The 20,110-nt window shown below is 40.8% G+C and overlaps 2 protein-coding genes across 11 annotated transcripts; both read left to right on the forward strand.

Annotated features, from left to right (window-relative positions):
- Window positions 1-21: 21 nt before the first annotated feature.
- LOC311051710 (uncharacterized protein) lies at window positions 22-9,462 on the forward strand. 10 transcript variants are annotated; one of them, XM_084066307.1, is made up of 13 exons: window positions 22-123; window positions 739-786; window positions 1,296-1,433; window positions 1,852-1,968; window positions 2,131-2,202; window positions 2,743-2,859; window positions 3,039-3,110; window positions 3,711-3,827; window positions 4,264-4,401; window positions 4,816-4,887; window positions 5,152-5,268; window positions 5,434-5,484; window positions 7,441-9,462. In XM_084066307.1, the coding sequence occupies exons 2-13, from the start codon at window positions 768-770 to the stop codon at window positions 8,208-8,210; spliced, it is 1,800 nt and encodes a 599-aa protein (XP_083922433.1). In that variant the 5' UTR covers window positions 22-123; window positions 739-767; the 3' UTR covers window positions 8,211-9,462. The 10 variants fall into 10 exon arrangements, with proteins under 10 accessions (XP_083922433.1, XP_083922439.1, XP_083922438.1 ...); XM_084066313.1 differs by having other exon boundaries at window positions 5,434-5,478; XM_084066312.1 differs by having other exon boundaries at window positions 4,816-4,881.
- An 884-nt stretch (window positions 9,463-10,346) lies between these two features.
- Window positions 10,347-20,060, forward strand: olfml2ba (olfactomedin-like 2Ba). Its single transcript, XM_084067300.1, has 8 exons — window positions 10,347-10,856; window positions 11,359-11,625; window positions 12,383-12,490; window positions 13,497-13,649; window positions 15,090-15,306; window positions 16,309-17,298; window positions 17,929-18,105; window positions 18,514-20,060. The coding sequence occupies exons 1-8, from the start codon at window positions 10,692-10,694 to the stop codon at window positions 19,128-19,130; spliced, it is 2,694 nt and encodes an 897-aa protein (XP_083923426.1). The 5' UTR covers window positions 10,347-10,691; the 3' UTR covers window positions 19,131-20,060.
- The last annotated feature ends 50 nt before the right edge of the window (window positions 20,061-20,110 follow it).

Raw genomic sequence — 20,110 nt, forward strand, 5'->3', positions numbered from 1 at the left:
ATCTCGTGCAGAACATGTAAAGGGAACCTAACCGATCCGCCTGTCTGTCTGTCTGTCTGTCTGTCTGTCTGCTGATATCATGGGTCAAATTCCACTGTATTGCTTTTGAAAAGAGTACGCCTGGTAAGATATTGAGTCATTTCTAAAATATAAATGTATTGAGATATGCATTGTGACGTAGTTTAATTAAAATGTGTTTGGAAACACCTAAAGCAAGTAACGTGATGTTTCTTCATGCTGAAAAGACTGGTGACGTATGTGTTAGCCTGATGTCAACAACATTGTGACAATATGGTAACAATATATTATAACTCTATGGTAACAATATATATTATAACTATGGTAACAGTATATATTATAACCCTATGGTAACAATATATTAGCTTTGGGAGTCTAGAAACGAGACACTGAACACATTTTTGCCTGTTTACAGTTTGTTCATAGAAGAGGGGTGTACTGTTTTGGTTTCGTTTTTAGCGCTAGCTTAGCCCTTGGATCAAGTCTTCAGTTTATCATAGTAGATGTCTTTTTATCAAGTGAGTCTGACTTCCGTATCATGGAAACGAAAGCAAACGTTAAACTCGATTTAATACACCTATGATAGTCTTGATCCAAGGCTAGCGCTAGCGTAACGTTACAGTTAATAGCCTCGGCTTGAACACCCGGAAGAAACATCAGATCATTTTATCTGATCTTTAACATGATTGAATATCACTTTACCCCACTGTCTAAATGCAGCTTTGAAAGCCCCTCACTTCCAATGAATCATGGATAATCCTCAGCCAGGTAAGATCCAGTGTTGGACGGTAACTAAGTACATTGGAGACTAGTAGCCTTGGACCAAGACTATCATACTAGATGTATTTTATGACTTTTACTTTAGTATCTAGATATGCAAATGTCAAAATCGATCAAATAAATCTATGATAGTCTTGAATATTGATCCAAGGCTATAGTATCCAATGTACAAGGTTATTTTTATTCTGTTGCATTTATTCAGTTTTTTTAAAAGCACTTCTTAACTTAGTTTTGATAAGTGCTACAGTGTATGTAAGTAATAGTTTTTTTGTATCTTACTATTGTTTCTCTTCCATTTCATGGATATTGTGTTGTGGGTATTTGCCCCTTTCATCTACATATGTTACAGAGAGCACAGGCAAATGTGGACAAAAAAGACACGTGTAGTAATTTGGGCTGCAGAAAAGTAACGGGAGCTGACAGTTTGCCAGTTCTGAAAAGAAGTAGAAATTGCTTATCAGTCAGGATATTTGACTCTCCATTACTTTTTCCTACAGGTGACAGTCAGCCTGAAATAGTGATGAAGCCTGACACTCCACAAAAGAGTCAAGAAGATGTAAACCGTGATAAATCAAGAGACGCAAACAACGACTCTATGGAAGGCAAAGGAACCGAGTCCATTCAGGAATCAAAAGGTTAATAAATAAGGGAATCTATTAAAACTAAAACAACTATAGAGTCATTGGACTGTTGAAGTAAATCATGACAGAAATGAATGCAGTGCAAGGATGTGTGAGCCGAAAATAGCGGATCTACAAGCTCAAAACGCATCACAACGCTTGTATATTGGCTATTTTCACAATTATGAAAGAGAACGTGACGTCACACCATTTGAAAGTAATAGCTGAAAAACTCCCAAGATGGCGCCACGTCGCCCGCCACCTGTCCATTGAACTCAATGGATGGGGAAGGGACAGACAGTCAGCCTGAAATAGAAATGTAACCTAGCTATTGCGTCACAGCTTTTAATTATCATAGAACACACAAGCCTATGTAGTGTATACTCTCCAACTAACAACCAGCCTTTTTTATTTTCTGCACATTCTCCATCAGAAGAACACCCCGTTGACACTCAGCAAAAGAGTGAAGAACATGGAAACCGTGATAATGCAGGAGAGACAAACAACGACTCTAAGGAAAAAGAAACCGAGTCCAGTCAGGAATCAAAAGGTTAACTAACGGAATCTATTTAAAATAAAACACTCACACGCTCTAAATTATCGTTTTTTTTAACTTTCTGGAAAGTGTTAGAATTTTGGGGGGAAATGACAAAATGTATCTTTGTTTCTCTTTACCATTGTTTCTCTTCCTTACACCTGCCCTTTTTTACAGGCTTCTCCACCACCTCCACAGGTTCATCAAACATGTCTGTTGAAGGAATTCATGCTGGAGATCAAGGATATGGTGAGAATCTTATCTACATTTTTCATTTTGTTTAATTCCCTTAATGTTTTTATTTGACACTGCGTTTTATACACTTTGTGCTTTGTTATTTTTATTCTGTTGCATTTATTCAGTTTTTTTTTTTTTTAAAGCACTTCTTAACTTAGTTTTGATAAGTGCTACAGTATATGTAAGTAATAGTTTTTTTGTATCTTACTGTTGTTTCTCTTCCATTTCATGGATATTGTGTTGTGGGTATTTGGTATTTGCTTTATCTACATATGTTACAGAGAACACAGGCAAATGTGGACAAAAAAGACACATGTAGTAAGTTGGGTTGCAGAAAACAAACTGGAGCTGACAGTTTGCCAGTTCTGAACAGAAGTAGAAATTGCTGATCAGAGAGAATATTTGTGACTCTCCATTATGTTTACCTGCCTTTTATATTTTTTTTAGCTATTACGTCACAGCTTTTAATTATCATAGAACACACAAGCCTATGTAGTGTATACTCTCCAACTAACAACCAGCCTTTTTTATTTTCTGCACATTCTCCATCAGAAGAACACCCCATTGACACTCAGCAAAAGAGTGAAGAACATGGAAACCGTGATAATGCAGGAGAGACAAACAACGACTCTAAGGAAAAAGAAACCGAGTCCAGTCAGGAATCAAAAGGTTAACTAACAGAATCTATTTAAACTAAAATCTATTTAAAATAAAACACTCGCTCGGTCTGAATTATCGATGTTTTTTAACTTTCTGGAAAGTGTTAGAATTTTGGGGGGAAATGACAAAGTGTATCTTTGTTTCTCTTTACCATTGTTTCTCTTCCTTACACCTGCCCTTTTTTACAGGCTTCTCCACCACCTCCACAGGTTCATCAAACATGTCTGTTGAAGGAATTCATGCTGGAGATCAAGGATATGGTGAGAATCTTATCTACATTTTTCATTTTGTTTAATTCCCTTAATGTTTTTATTTTACACTGCGTTTTATACACTTTGTGCTTTGTTATTTTTATTCTGTTGCATTTATTCCGTTTTTCTTTTAAAGCACTTCTTAACTTAGTTTTGATAAGTGCTACAGTGTATGTAAGTAATAGTTTTTTTTGTATCTTACTGTTGTATCTCTTCCATTTCATGGATATTGTGTTGTGGGTATTTGCTTCATCTACATATGTTACAGAGAACACAGGCAAATGTGGATAAAAAAGACACATGTAGTAATTGGGTGCAGTACGTTAGTCCGACAGCGCATTCCTCCGACAGCGCAGCGCTCCGACGTTTCCAATACTAAACCCGAACCAAACCCGCACCCTAACCCTAACCACACGCGGATGCCACATAGTCGGAGAAAAGGTCTGTCGGATTAACGCATGCCTCCCGTAATTTGGGTTGCAGAAAACAAACTGGAGCTGACAGTTTGCCAGTTCTGAACAGAAGTAGAAATTGCTGATCAGTGAGAATATTTGTGACTCTCCATTATGTTTACCTGCCTTTTTATATTTTCTGCACAATCTCCATCAGAAGAACACCCCATTGACACTCAACAAAAGAGTGAAGAACACGGAAACCGTGATAATGCAGGAGATACAAACAACGACTCTAAGGAAAAAGAAACAGAGTCCAGTCAGGAATCAAAAGGTTAACTAAGGGAATCTATTCAAACTAAAACAACTGTAGAGTTATTAGAGTGTAAATCATGTCAGAAATGAATGCAGTGCAAGGATGTGTGAGCCGAAAATAGCCGATCTACAAGCTCACAACGGATCACAACGCTCTGTGAGCTTGTACATTGGCTATTATCACAATTATGAAAGAGAACGTGACATCACACCATTGAAAGTAATAGCTGAAAACATCCCAAGATGGCACCACACCGTCACCTGTCCATTGAAACCAATGGACTTGTTTTTTCATTCTATTGTAGATTATTTATTCAGTTTTTTATAAAGCACCTTTTAATTTAGTAATTTGGGCTGCATAAAAGTAACGGGAGCTGACAGTTTGCCAGTTCTGAAAAGAAGAATAAATTGCTTATCAGTCAGGATATTTGACTCTCCATTACTTTTTCCTACAGATGACAGTCAGCCTGAAATAGTGATGAAGCCTGACACTCCACAAAAGAGTCAAGAACATGTAAACTGTGATAAATCAAGAGACACAAACAACGACTCTATGGAAGGCAAAGAAACCGAGTCCATTCAGGAATCAAAAGGTTAATAACTAAAGGGAATATATTTAAACTAAAACAACTATAGAGTCATTGGAGTGTTGAAGTAAATCATGACAGAAATGAATGCAGTGCAAGGATGTGTGAGCCGAAAATAGCCATTCTACAAGCTCACAACGCATCACAACGCTCTGTGAGCTTGGACATTGGCTACTATCACAATTATGAAAGAGAACGTGACATCACACCATTGAAAGTAATAGCTGAAAACCTCCCAAGATGGCACCACACCGTCACCTGTCCATTGAAACCAATGGACGGGAGGTGGGGCGGTAGCTCTAAATTATCGATGTTTTTTAACTTTCTGGAAAGTGTTAGCATTTTGGGGGGAAATGACAAAATGTATCTTTGTTTCTCTTTACCATTGTTTCTCTTCCTTACACCTGCCCTTTTTTACAGGCTTCTCCACCACCCCCACAGGTTCATCAAACATGTCTGTTGAAGAAATTCATGCTGAAGATCAAGGTAATGGTGAGAATTGTATCTACATTTTTCATTTCGTTGAATTCCCTTAATGTTTTTATTTGTTTTATACACTTTGTGCTTTGTTATTTTTTATTCTGCTGCATTTATTCAGGGTTTTTTAAAGCACTTAATTTAGTTTTTATAAGTGCTACAGTATACGTAAGTAATAGTTTTTTTGTATCTTACTGTTGTTTCTCTTCCATTTCATGGATATTGTGTTGCTTGTCCCCCTTTCATCTACATTTATATTTTCTGCACAATCTCCATCAGAAGAACACCCCATTGACACTCAACAAAAGAGTGAAGAACATGGAAACCGTGATAATGCAGGAGACACAAACAACGACTCTAAGGAAAAAGAAACCGAGTCCAGTCAGGAATCAAAAGGTTAACTAAGGGAATCTATTTAAACTAAAACAACTGTAGAGTTATTAGAGTGTAAATCATGTCAGAAATGAATGTAGTGCAAGGATGTGTTACCATTATTTCGCTTACTTATACCTTCATTTTTTTTACCGGCTTCTCCAAACTCTGTCTCCACCACCTCCACAGATCAAAGTGGCATGGAGATCAAAGAAACTCATGCTGGAGATCAAGGTAATGGTGAGTATTGTATGTAAATTCCTTATTTTGTTTAATTCCCTTAATGTTTTAGTTTGACACTGCGTTTTATACGCTTTATGCCTTGTTTTTTATTCTGTTGCTGATTATTTATTCAGTTTGTTATAAAGCACTCAATAACATAGTTTTGATAAGAGCTACAGTGTATTAAAAGTAAAGTGTGGAAAACAATCAACAATTATGGATTTGTGAGGCTGAAAATAGCGAAGTTCACAACTCATCGCAACATGTTTTGAGCTTGTAGATGGGCTATTTTTGGCATGAGATACCGGCGAGCAACAAGATATGAATTAAGCATGAGCTGATGTGGCCCTCTACCCAGAATGCATAATGCACCACAATCAGCTGATGGCCCTCCCAGCTCGTGTCACACTATACAATACATGATCATTATTCACTATTATCATTGTCGCAGCTTATAATTCTCTTTTAGAACACAGAAGCCACTCTTACTCTCTTTCTAGGGGTTGTGAAGGTGTCAATCTTGAGGATGCATTGAAGATCTGGGTCCTTTTTTACAAGCTTTTGAAAACCATTGGTCCCATTGTCTGTTATCATTTAGGGTCACATCAAGCTATTGCTGAGTGCCTAACACTGAGTAGCAAAGATGGATATTTTATAGTAATAGTCTAGATTAACCTCGTTCCCAGCCTTACTCATCTGCAAAGAGAAAAGCCCGGTCACAACCTAAATCAGAGAGGGTCTATAGGGGCAGGACTTCCGTCGTACGCGTTTCCCCCGGAAACTATCTTTTTCGACCAATCACATCACTTGTTTCATTCACGGAGAACATAAACAGATTTGTAAAGCGTCAACGTCATTTCCTGGGGCGGTACCTCCGCCAAATTCTTTAGACACTAAAAACATTTCAAAAGGATTGAAAAAATCACACCCAGTGTGAAGAGAGTGGTGCCTTTATGTGTTTTTACTCATTTTAACATCTTTTACGTATTTTTACTCATTTTAAGTATTTTTACTCAAAAGTGTGTGCGCGTGTGTGTGTTGCACTCCTGTTTGTGTGTAATTAGTGTAACTGGTTGTATCTTTGTGTTGCAATCAGCCCCAGCTGTTGAGGTCATGCTGAGGTCGCGCTCAAACATACATACATACAGACACACACACGGACAAAGTCACGTATAGGAGTGGTTGGCACCACTCAAAAATAAAGATGTATAGAGGATATGCGCATGCTTAAAGTGAATGGCACATCGAGTGGCAAATCGAGTGGCAAAGCAACATGCAAAGTGAGTTTAACATTGTTTAATGTTGTTTAATGCAATCAGATATGACTTTTCTGTTTGGATGCATGGGCTGTCAAAGCCAGAAAGTATTTTTTTGACACTCAGTAGGCATTCCTGCATAACTTCCGGGTTTGATGATGATGTCACACGCATATCCTCTATTCCCAATCAGTTTAATCCAAATTATGATATCGTTTTCATCTTGACTTTAACAACCAAGTGTAGCCTAGTTATTTCCAACAACAAAAAAAAAGATATACTAGAGAGGGTTGTGTAAAACTTCCTGGCTCTTGATCTTAGATTAGGTGTAGTTTTATTTGATGCAGACACAACATAATTGCTGTGATGCAACATTAACTAGTGTCAACGAGTGTCAGCTGGACAGTGACACACACCTCAGCTGTGCTGAACTGAAAGTGACTGGAGTTTTAAAAAAAAGCCCTTGAATATGACTGAAGACATGATAATGTTTACTGTGATTATGGTAAGCTTACATTTAATATCACAAACACCATAGAGTAAAAACTCCTGTAACTTAAACAGTCATTTTTTTGGAAATTGTGAATTGATTTAGAATCGTTGATAATAAGAATCGCGATTGTTACATGAATCGATTTTTTTCCCCAACCCCTAGTAACAGACATAATGGCAGAAGAAACAATTGACCTCTGTGCTGTCTGTGTTGTGTTCTCTGTAGGTAACAAGAAAGCGTGGGTTTTAGCCGGTGTCATACTCCTGCTTGCAGTATCGCTTCATGCCTTCAGCTCTCAGTCTCGACCTGAGCAGAAGGAGGTCCGGCCAGTAGACGTCTTCCTCAAGGAACTGGAGATGATCAAGTCAAAGTTCCCCACTCAGCGTCCTGAGCTGTGGCGGAGGGGCAGGATCCACCTAGGCAAGCATCTCCAAATGGACCGGCCGACTGAGCCCGTCAGCCTCATCCTGACTGCAGGTCGTAAGGCAGAGAAGACTCTGCACTGCCTGGCCCGAGGCCTGGCCTCTGCCTTCTCCTCCGCCCTCAACGCCTCCGTCCTCCACATTGACGGAGCCAGTCAAGCCCACCTGGAAAGTGACCAGGTCAAGCTGGACATTGACAGCCAGCTGCGGGGAGCTTTCGAAGGGGACAAGCCCGTGGCTGTCATCCACCGATTCGAGGAGCTGCCACCGGGCTCCACACTCATCTTCTACCGCTACTGCGACCACGAGAACGCCGCCTACAAAAAGATCTTTCTGATCTTCACGGTGCTGCTGGCGGGTGAGGAGGAGCTTCCCACCAAGCTCAGTCTTAGCACTGTGGAAGAGATGGTGGACGACCACCTTAAAAATAAGTTCCTCTCCGCCGGCCACCCCATCACCTTTGACAGGATGGACCTGGACAAGTACAGCGGCCTGTGGAGTCGCGTCTCGCACCTTATTCTCCCTGTGGCCTCAGAGGAGACCATGGAACCTGAAGGCTGTCAAGAGACATAGACACTAGCCTTATTTGAACTGCTCTTCTAACCACTTACACCCTCCATTCTTAGTTAAACGGACCTACAGTTGTACAGAGTTACAACTGTATTTTGACCGTTTTTTTTTCCGTCTACACCAAGGGTCCTATCTTACCCCTTATGCCTTTTTAGGCATGTTTTACTATTTTTAAAACATTTTAAAATAGTTCAAATAGCCGATCTACAAGCTCAAAACATGTCGATGGAGATCAGCTATTTTCACAATTTTTAAACATTTTCAAAATAGTAAAAAATGGCAAAGTTTAGGCTCAAGGGCTAAGGCGGCACGCAAGATAGGGCCCCAAATCTCTTTGCCAAACATAAAATTAGCTTGTAGATTGACTATTTTTGGTGAATGCTCCCCCTAGAATAGGCATATGCTGCTCTCTCTCTCATGTGTAAAGTCAAGTTATATTATAGCCCAATATCACAAATCATGTCCCAAATCAAAACAATAATGAAAACAATGATAAGTAACATTAACTAAATACACAAAGGAGCGCAGTGCACAGAACCCGGGGAACATAGATACGCTCCCATAACCCCTAACTGCCCCCCGCCTGTTCCTCCGTGGGCAGCACTCAGCTGGGTGAAGCTGAAAACTGAACTTTCCCTGTGGAATGAAATGGGTATTATTATTAAAAACACGTGCTAGCACACACATTTTATTGGTATTAGTGGCGTTCCGTGTGGAATATGGTTAAATGGCCTGATATGCCTGAGGTGCTTTTATTGTCATCAGAAAGGTAGCCACAATGGTTTTGGGCCTACTGTACAGTATACTACTGTATAAGGCCATATGTAGGCAACAAAAAAACTAAAAATGGAAAATCCATCTAGAAAACCTTGATCTCAAAAAATGTGTTAATTAACTTTGTCTCTGGCACTTTACTTAAAGTTTTCAATGTGTTTAAATTTGATTTGTTTTTATTAATTTGGAAGGACATTACAGCTGTGATTTGTACAAAGGATTTTAAAAACATATAGTTGATCGTGGTCTCAAATATTATGACATTTATAAGTATTGTTTGGTTGCAATCTACTAAATCATGTGAGGCAACACCCCTCTTGGTATTAAAGGTTATAGTACCTTTTTTCTTTCATTTTTTTTTTGTCTTTGAGTCGGGGATTTCTGATCTTCTAAAAATGTTTTGTTTTTTGTTCTTTTTAAATGACAGGACATGCATCAATGGAAAAAGTGCCTTACAAGAATAAACTTAGAATGTATTGTGCATTGTAGTGTTATAATTTCTATTGCAGCCAGGGGGCAGTACATCCATACTGGTCATCTTTTCTAACGTCAATACTCATGGAAAAGCTCCTGAATAACATTCCCTATCACTAACATTCTCATGCTTTATTGCTACTGATTATGTATCCACCCAATGCATTGGAATTAACTGTTGATTCTGTTTTTGTTTTTTTAAACCGAAAAGTAATTTATTAAATACAAGTTTAGTGTGACATTAGTCAGACTGTCTACATGTGGGATTACTACAGCAGTGGTTCCCAAACTTTTTAGCCCCGCACCCAAACGAATGAAAATAGCAAATCTACAAGCTCACAACGCATGGCATGTTGTGAGCTTGTAGATCTACTATTTTCACTAATAAACATTTGTTTTCGAATTTGTGGGATTTCTTAGATTTTTGGTATTTATTCATGAAATTGTTTTGAATGAATGAAGATTTTAGATTTGTACGGGTTAAATGTAATTCTTTTGAAATAATTGACAAAATAAATAAAGGGAATATTTACTCACGACCCATAAAAATGGACCCGCGACCCACTGTTTGGGATACAGCAGCCTACAGCATGTGTGCATCACAACGTCAAGTAGACCTATAATATGACAAAGCATAAAGGAGAATGATGGCTTTTGAATCCGTTATTTTTGGTTAGCGACAACGTCGTAGTACAGCCTACTGGATGTTGTGCTGAACAGTGTGCGCACACACGCGCGCGCACACACACACACACACACACACACACACACACACACACACACACACACACACACACACACACACACACACACACACACACACACACACACACACACACACACACACACACACACACACACACACGTATAACAAGCCTCCTCCGCCTCCATCCATTCGACACAGCAGAGCGTCGCACTGAGCAGAGCGCAGACTGACTGCCATCACATCACTGCGCTATAGCAGCAGATCTACTGGAGATGTGGCTCTCATCCTGAATGCACTGTTTTCTGACAGGAGGACTAGCTACACCTATATAAAAATAAATAGGATGAGAGCATGCTATGTTGCTTGATCTCACGTTCAATGGCTTTTATAGTTTTTGTTTTTTAAATTTCATTGCCAAACACCAGGCTATGAAATCATCAAGGCAGCTAAAATAATAATTGACAGGCTGTGCCTGATTCATTAACGGCATTATTTGTGTCTATATTGTTTTGTGGCTGCAGTGCTAGGCTATGGATAGGAATAGGATATGCGGTTTGTGCGTGTTTATCGCACTGTGCTCCGCTGCACCAAGAGATCGGCCATCTGAAAGTTTGATTCGGCCTGACATGAAGTATGATGACCATGGCGACCACCTACAAGAGGAGATAGACGGTCAGGAAAACATTCTCTCACAGGTAAGACAAATTAAATAAAAAACACACACTTTGTGGTTTGTCCATTGAAGCTATATTTACTATGGATTTGATATATTATTGCAATTTATGCCAGTGGTTCCCAAACAGTGGGTCGGGACCCATTTGTGGGTCGCGGGTCCATTTTTATGGGTCGTGAGTAAATATCCTATTTTTTTCATGAATCTGTCTGACATTTTTCCAAAAAAAATCATGAACAAATGCCTAAAAATTAAGAAATTCTGTCAATTCTAAAACAAATGTTTTAAGAAGTAGTGAAAATAGCCGATCTACAAGCTCACAATGCATTGCAATGCCAGGCTGTGAGCTTGTAGATCGGCTATTTTCACTGTAGTTTGGGTCACAGGGAGATTACATTTCTCTTTTAGGTCTTGACCTAAAAAGTTTGGGAACCACTGATTTAGGCTATATATATCTGCATTCAAAAGTGTCTTGATTGTTCGTGGTGGAATATATACAGATCCGTCCTCTTATCTCTTCGTAGCTGCTGGGTGATTATGACAAAGTGAAAGCCCTCTCGGAAGGTTCTGACTGTCGGTGTAAATGTGTTGTCAGACCCCTGAGCAGGAGCGCCTGCCGGCGGATCGAGGAGGGCAGCGCCACCGCCCAGGACTTCTACACTGTGGAGACCATCACCTCAGGAGGACCCCAGTGCAAGTGCGCCTGCATCGCTCCTCCGTCGGCCGTCAACCCATGCGAGGGAGAGTACAGGCTGAATAAACTTAGACAGGCTGGAAAAGACAATGTCAAGGTGAAGTGATGGTCATTTTACCATACCTGCTACTACTCCCCCAAAGCCAATACAGGATGGAAGGCTTCTGTTCCTCATCCAGGGGTCATGGCCATGCTGGCTTGTTGTGGTGGACATTTTTGTCAAAATTCTATTTTTGCCATGGACATACAAATGAGTGGAGAATAATATTACCAGAAACACATGAAGAGCTATAACTTTGGGAGTGCACACATGGAACCAAATGGACCCATAGGGTCCATTTGAGAATTTGTACATTCTCAGAGTTATGGTGTCCCATCCCTTGAAAATAAAAAAGTTTGAGAACCACTGTCCTAGTGGACTCTTAATGTGCCATAGTGTCATAGTAAATCAGTGTCATACATATTCTGAGGAAAACAACTGACACTCAGTAATTGGGTCTTATGATCAAAATAACAACATTATAATGGTGTGTAAAAACACAATCTAGAATTTGCCATGGACCAGGCCAAGTCTTGCCACGGACAAATGTGTCCCTGTACGGACATATTGATGACCTCTGCGATACAGGATTGGAGGCTTCTGTGCTTAGAGGCCAACCTGATCACTGGGGGGCAAACAGCATTTAAATTCAAGGACTCCCCTTCGCTCTGTCCATTGACCACAGACAGAGCAGTTGGATATATACACTCGCATAATTCTTGGATGGGTTGGGATCATATTTTATTTATGAGATTATTGGAGTTTGGAATAATGGGTAACCCATTTTGATGGAATCTACTTGATCCATTTCTAGCTCTCCTCCATCATTGAGTTGCTGGAAGGATCCTTCTACGGCTTGGATCTACTGAAGCTACACTCCGTCACCAATAAGCTGCTGGGCCGTGTGGAGCACATTGAGAAGGTAATGAGGTCCTTTGGGAGGAGACCGAGTAGTAGCCTACCTTCACACATATGAGCAGGATGTGCACAAGCTTCAGTAGTATCATGTAGTCACATGGAGTAGATTATTAAAGTAAGCCTATGAATGCACATACAAATGTAGGTTATTCAGGTGTACCAATCACAATTTATATAAATGTTAAATGTATATATAAAATAATAATAGTACTAGCCTAATCAGAGGAATGTCCAGGCTGATATTTCAAGCCATTCATTGTGTATTATTGTATTAAATTTGATATCTATTTAATATTTACTTGCTATCCTAGTTACTCTGTAGCACATGTTTTCTTAGCACTGAATCATGTGTTGGTTTCACATTAAACACATCACATTCACATCACATGTAATCATGTGTTGGTTTGGGTTCATGGTTCTTAATGTGAATTTGCACTTTGTAAATTGCTCTGGATAAGAGCGTCATGTACATGCCTGGATTGTAAATTGTAAATGTTGTGGGGGAAGACAGAATTGGCTACTGTTATCAGCTGGTACCCATGGGTCTAATGAAACACTCTCCCTGGGACTATCCAATTTATTTTAGGTTCAATTATACCATACCCATCTGACCTGAAAAACGGCTCCAAACTGTACCTTACAAGTTGCAAATTAAAATCTGCCTCAGGAACAACAACTTGAGCAGAGCTGATCTACAGTATAGGAAGCAAAAGTGAAACAGCGTATTCATTCACTTTTTATAGAAATTAACTTGTCTAACATCAATTACAGGTTTAAAACAAATGCTGGTATTGTAGAGTATGACAACTGTTTAAATATGACAAATGTGTGATTTAATTTATTACATTTGACACTTTCTGAGTTCAACTCTGTATTTATTGACTTATTCATCCTTAAATGTGTTTGTAGTCCTCAAACCAAATCCGTGTTCTTTCATGAAACTCTAGCAATCGGTACAATGCTCCATGTCCTATAACAACATATCATGCTGTGCCCATCAATTCATCCAGACAGTCTCTGTGAACCACAGTAAGGTTGAGGCAGAGCCCCAGAGGAGCCCTCTGGTCCAGCTGCATGTGACAGAGAGCCCTCCTGTCCCTCCTAATGACGTGCTTCAGGAGAAGAGTGACGTCGTCAGGGCTGCAGCATATCTAAACCCAGAGGCAAGTCAAACCTGGTGGGGTCCATGTGTTATTTGGACGGGGTGAAATAAAACATTTAAAAAATGTTATTGTATTTCTATTTTAGGCTATTTTACTGTTTTTATCATTTAGATAGGTGAGTGTAGAGAGGGACAGGAACTAGCTGGGGGTAAACGGAAAAGTTGTGCAAAACATGACACTGGCTGGAATCGAACCAGCACCTGGCACAGCACATGGGGCACACCTACACACCAGTAGGTGTGTCATGTTATCTTTGACAGACCTTAATTCTCATAATAATAACTTATGACATTCCTCATTATCTCATTCAACCAGAGATCTTAAAGTAAGGGAATTTGAAAATAGCTCACCTACATACAGTACTCACAATATACTGTAGATGAGCTGTTTTCAGCATGCAACACTTAAAACAGTTTTGTCTCATCGCAAATCTTTGTTCTGAACTAGGCATAACCACGTACACCCTATACATACTGTAGTTGATCGGATCCCCAAGTGCTCTATACTAGGCTCCCTCCAGTTTTAGCTCGGCACTAAATATCCTTTGAGCTTGTAGCTCTGCTATTTTGTGCCAAAATGTAGCCACAGAATAGTTATGCTAGGGTTCATGTGCTTCAATGAGCAATGACCAGTAGTGGTCCTGGATGGTAGTATTGATTGAATCCACATGTTGTAGCACTGTGTGGTCACATCTACAGGAGGGGAGGTCTAATGTGTCAAAGTATCTTAAGCTTTCCTCATGAAAAGGAATATTTTGCCCAGAATACTTGGACTGTAAAAACGGAGGCTAAATCCTGTGTACGTAAAGTGTGGGCTTCCAAAAACAAATGAACAATGATGTGTTCTTTCCATAAATCGTTAAGAATTATTGAGGTAATGCTAAGATTTGGCAAGCCCACTCAGTTCTTCACATCCGAGTGGACATTAGTGATCTGTGCAGACCACAGAGAAGTTGATGTAGGTAACGCCTTGCACTGCTGGACTCTGATCCAACTCCAGTGTTAAGATAAGATTACAGGCCCTGTCCAGCAGGGATGGGTGGACCTGGACTGGACGCCAACCTGCAACTGAATCAGTGCCATCATATAATTGTTCTTGTTCCAAAATTGTTTCCCAAGTTTTCAATCTTGCCTGTCCTCACCTCTCACACAAAGCATAGTCAAATGCCAAAATACTGAAAAATGTAATTAACACGGGAAACAATCCAGGTGGAAATTGCTTTCCAGAATACATTAGCACAGAATGTTTATCAGCCCACTTCACTGTTCAGTTTTTCTTCACAACTAATGAGTTTTTAACCTGATTTATACTGTACTTTGTCACGTACCAATGTCGCGCACTGAAAATAGCTGATCTACAGTACAAGTGGATCTACTATTTTAGGTCGTATGACAGAGTATAAATTAAGCATACAGTAAGACTATATTTTTTTCCTAACAGGAGAGGTATGAGGAGAAGTTTATTGGGGAACCTGAGTCCTTCCTAAAGAGGGATGCTCCTCTCCAAACCCCTCAGACGCACCCTCAGGAGGTGATGAACCAGAAGCATTCTGATGTGGTGAAGACTGGCCCCAATGGAATGATCATCAGAGGAATGACCTTTTACAAATCTGATCCTGATCCTATGGTGGCTGATGATGGGGAGCCCGGCGAGAACTGTAAGTGCCAACCCCGACAGAGGTCATCCATCACTTAACAAGACAGATAACAAGAAGCCCTTTGTCTGTAACTTGGTAGATAATAATGACAATCTAATCTATTGCGATTGCACACATAGGAAGACATTTCAGTATGTTGACAGATTTTATTTGAGGCACAGTGCTGTTAACTTCAGCTGTTGAACAAGAGCATCTGCAGATTGTAAATCAGGTCAGAAAGTGTAGAGACTGGTGAAGTATTCTCATAAAACTCAAGCTGGGGAAAAAGAAGCATCTCAAGCAAGCTGTTCAGTAAACTTCCATGTCTTTAGGTATGCTACAGTTTGTGCAGACACAAACATTGTTTTTTCTACTGTTTTGTGTGGTGGTGCTATTAGTGGTGCTTAGTGTGTTTTTTATTAAAGATGCAAATGCAATCCGTAAAACGTGTGTCCTACCAGGGATTTGAAACCGTGTCCCCCCACGCGAGGGCCAACATTTCTAGTGGTGAGCTAAGACAGAATGCCCACTTAGTCACAGGGAGACAGGCAACACCTCTTGTCAACCAGCAGTACATTTCTCAATTAAAGAGCAGGGAGCACCACAGTTGTGTATTATATTGTTTTAGCATACTCGATTGCATCTTTAAGTGTATGCTGTCACTAACTGCCACCTTGTGATGTCCTGTCACTTTGTATCTCCATATTTGTATGTTTTTTCATAAATTAATGTCCTATTTTATACTTATTTGTTTGATGAAAAATAGCCGTTCTACAAGCTCACAGCATGTGTTGTGACCTTGCCTTGTAGATCAGCCATTTTTGCAATGCCCAAAATCGGGAGGCAAGGTTGAAAGTGGTTAAGACTGTGCGTTTTATAAATATTTTAAGTATTAACAAGAACTTGTGACTACATACTATTTACATTGGATTCTGCATAATGAGTACTTTCTACTTTGGTACTTTAAGTACATTTTGATGCCAATACTTTTTACTCATGAGATGTTATACTCACCCTTTGCAGTTTTTGAGTATCATGGATTCAGCGGCGATGGCCCGACCAACCTCTTCATCGAGGAGCACCTCCTCCAGCACAAAGTGCCTCCCAGGCGCAGAGTACGGGTACGGCCTAAGGAATCTCAACCACCTGACGCCACGAAGACCAGCCAACCAGCAACGTCCAGGCAAACAACAATTCTGGGTGTGTCCAGTGACACCATGTCAACAGATTCAAAGACCGTTCAGTCGACAACGGAGAGTGTCACAACGAGGCCATCACCGACCTCACGGCCAAGCAGGAGCACAGCAGTCATGGGTTCAACTATTATTCCAACCCACGCTCGTACTCACAGCAATCTCAAAGCCACTGTATGGCCCATTCCCATTATGCTCAAACCAGTCGGTAGCACACCAAGCCTGGCCAGAGAAGATCCAATCAAAAGCACTGTTACTAAAACCTTGATCACACCAAAGCCCCCCACATACAAGTCAAAAGAAACCACTCACTCACCCATTACCACGATGGACATCTCTTCTCTGGAACCACCAAAGACAATAGAAGTGAAAGATGCAACACACACCTTTGCAGGCACTACTGAAGCTAAGCCCAGTACACCAAGTCTACCCATGGAGGATTCCATCACAGCCGTCTTAACAGATGTTGCCACGAGCTCTGAACCGGTCATACCCACAACAACCACCTCCACTGTGCTGCTCACGACCACAACCAGAACAGCAGCAATTACAGAGCAAGGAACTGCATCCACCCCCTCCTCTGGGCTGACTATGTCAACACAAAGGCAGACAACCGTACCATCTTCTCCACCCTTTACCAGGTCAATGACCACCACTACGTCTACTACTATTGTTCCTACCACCACCACCACCACCACCACTAGACAGACTGCTCCTGCCAAACGCAAGTACAGCATCAGCTGGGATGAGGAAGAGAATGGAAGGTCAGAACCAGACGAGTCAATGCAGAGGAATGAAGAACCATCTCCAGAGAAATCTGGTAGGTTGGATTTGTATGCAACATGTATGCGGTGCTTTCCTGTGGAGGAAGAGTGTAAAGTTAAAGGTGTTGTAATGTGATTAACCTGCTTGAATTACCTAATTAATTGGAGTTTACCCAATTATGAGTTCAGGGTGACTGTAGCTCAGTGAGTAGAGAGGTTGTCTGGTAATGAGAAGGTCACTGATTCGCCCCCCCGGCCCTGTTCTATGTGTTGAAGTGTCCTAATTAACCCCCAACTGCTTCTCCCCGAGTGCTCATCAGACTGTAACGATCTGAGCAGCCATCAGCTGTGTGAAGCTGAAACAGAATTTCCCCATGGGATTAATAAGGAATACAAATCTAAATCAAATAAGTTGACTTTGATGTACTGTATAGTGACATGTAAACTGTCGCCCACAGATGACTGCATATGAAATTAACTTTCACTGATTTCTACCGGTTATAAATCCCACTTATTTGACACCTAAGAATGCTAAATGATTTCTCCTGTTATAGATCAAACTGATTTGACACCTAAGAATGCTAAAACAAACCATCCAGTAAACATTACTTGCAAATGCTATTTGAATTAAGCCTGAAAACTGCAGACTAATAAATCTTCTGTGTAACTCTCTGGCTCATTCTCAGAGGAATGTAAAGACACGTTGGCAACAATCTCAGAACCAGTAACTCATAACACCTATGGCAGAAATGAGGGAGCGTGGATGAAGGACCCAAAGTCTGGTGATGACAAGATTTATGTTACAAACTACTACTATGGAAACAACCTGTTGGAGTTCCGCAACATGGAGGTCTTTAAGCAAGGTAGGAGTCAGTGGTCAGACCAAACATACACTTATAGAAACAAGCTTGAGGAATCCGTTTACTGTATACTGTTTACTGTACCTTCGCAAACAAGGTTATGTTTTTGCCCTCATTCGATTGTTTGTCTATGACCAAGATAACTGCCGGATCGCCATGAAATTAGCTGTGCACATTCGTGCTCCGAAGAAGACACCTACTGATTTTGGTGACACTGACCTTTCCTCTGGTGCCACCATCAGGCCAAATTATCACTTTTCAAATAAGTGAAATTCTTGAACCTTTAGTCATGAAGACGCCCACATTTAGGCCCCCAAGAGGGAAGTTTTATTTGGCCTTTGGCAGAGGCCTGCAAATCGACTGAGTACATTCTTGTTCATGAATGTTCTGCTTGTTTCTTTTCTTCTCTAGGCCGATTTACCAACTCCTACAAGCTGCCTTACAACTGGATTGGAACAGGCCATGTGGTCTACGACGGCGCCTTCTATTACAACCGAGCCTTCTCCCGTGATATCATCAAGTACGACCTGCGTCTGCGGTACGTGGCCGCCTGGACCTTCCTGCACGACGCTGTGTTTGAAGAGTCTTCGTCGCCGTGGGAATGGCGTGGGCACTCAGACATCGACTTTGCAGTGGACGAGAGTGGCCTGTGGATCATCTATCCGGCGCTGGACGACGAGGGCTACCTACAGGAGGTGATAGTTCTGACTCGGCTGGACCCGTCGGATCTCAGCATGCAGAGGGAGACCACGTGGAGAACGGGACTGAGGCGCAACCACTACGGGAACTGCTTCATCGTGTGTGGCGTCCTGTACGCTGTTGACAGCTACAACAAAAGAGACGCCAACCTAGCGTATGCCTTTGACACACACACCAACACTCAGATGATTCCTAGAATGCCCTTCACCAATAACTATACCTACACCACACAAGTCGACTACAACCCCAAAGAGGGCGTGTTGTACGCATGGGACGATGGACACCAAGTCACATACAACATCAAATTTGCCTATGTAAACGCCCCCTAGTCAAGGGTTTGATTAGCCTGGCATTGCCAGACTGATGATGGATTCACTCGCACGTTCCTCCACTGTATCAGTCTGGACTTTGGCCCATAGGCAGAGAGTATGAGAAATCAGAAAATTACCGGGCCAATCAGGGGCTGCTTTTCACTGTTGTACGGACAGCAGTTGAAACGAGTCACTGATTGGCCCGGTCATTTTATGATTTCTCATACTCTCTGCCAATGGGCCGAAGTCCAGACTGATACCGTGGAGGAATGTGTGAGTGAATCCACGTCATCAGCCTGGCACTGCCAGGCTAGGGTTTGATAGCCATTAGTTTAGAAGCAAAGTAATAATGTGCGTTGGGAGTGGATTGTAGATCAGTCCACATAGCCATCAGTATATTGTGATGAAATGCCCTTTTATAAAGTAAATTGTCTTGGTGATGAATATACATGTTGGGTGTATTTGTTATTTTCCTGAGAGAAAATGATTGTTTCTGTTTCTATTCGGTGGGGAAGCTACATGAAACGAATGCTTCAGTCAACACAGCACATTTACTGTATATACTGTAATATAAACCATTGTGAAATACATGAATGTAGAGAAATAATGTCACGGCAAGTCCAAATCAATACTTGGACACATGAAGCTATAACAATTAATTCAGAGGAACGCCCTCATCACAGCATATTGGACAATCTGTACCTTCCAACAGTACAACCAACCAGATTTTATGGACTAATTGTCTCATTCCATGTTCTGTTTTATACACATTTATTTTTATATTACAGTTTTCGTTGCATTCTTGTACATGTACCATAAGACTTCTGGCAGTGAATGGGTATCTGTTGACCTTTGTTCGATGAAAGCACTTATTACGTACTCCCTGCATTTCAGATTGTACCGTTTTGAAGAGACTGCAATAAAGGTCTGAAAATACTAACTGAAAAATCACTCTTTTGTTGGTTTAATTCACAGTTAAAGTCAAAGTGGCTATAATT

Source organism: Gymnoscopelus microlampas (assembly GCF_963454915.1).
Source record: "Gymnoscopelus microlampas genome assembly, chromosome: 9".
Lineage (NCBI taxonomy): Eukaryota > Metazoa > Chordata > Actinopteri > Myctophiformes > Myctophidae > Gymnoscopelus > Gymnoscopelus microlampas.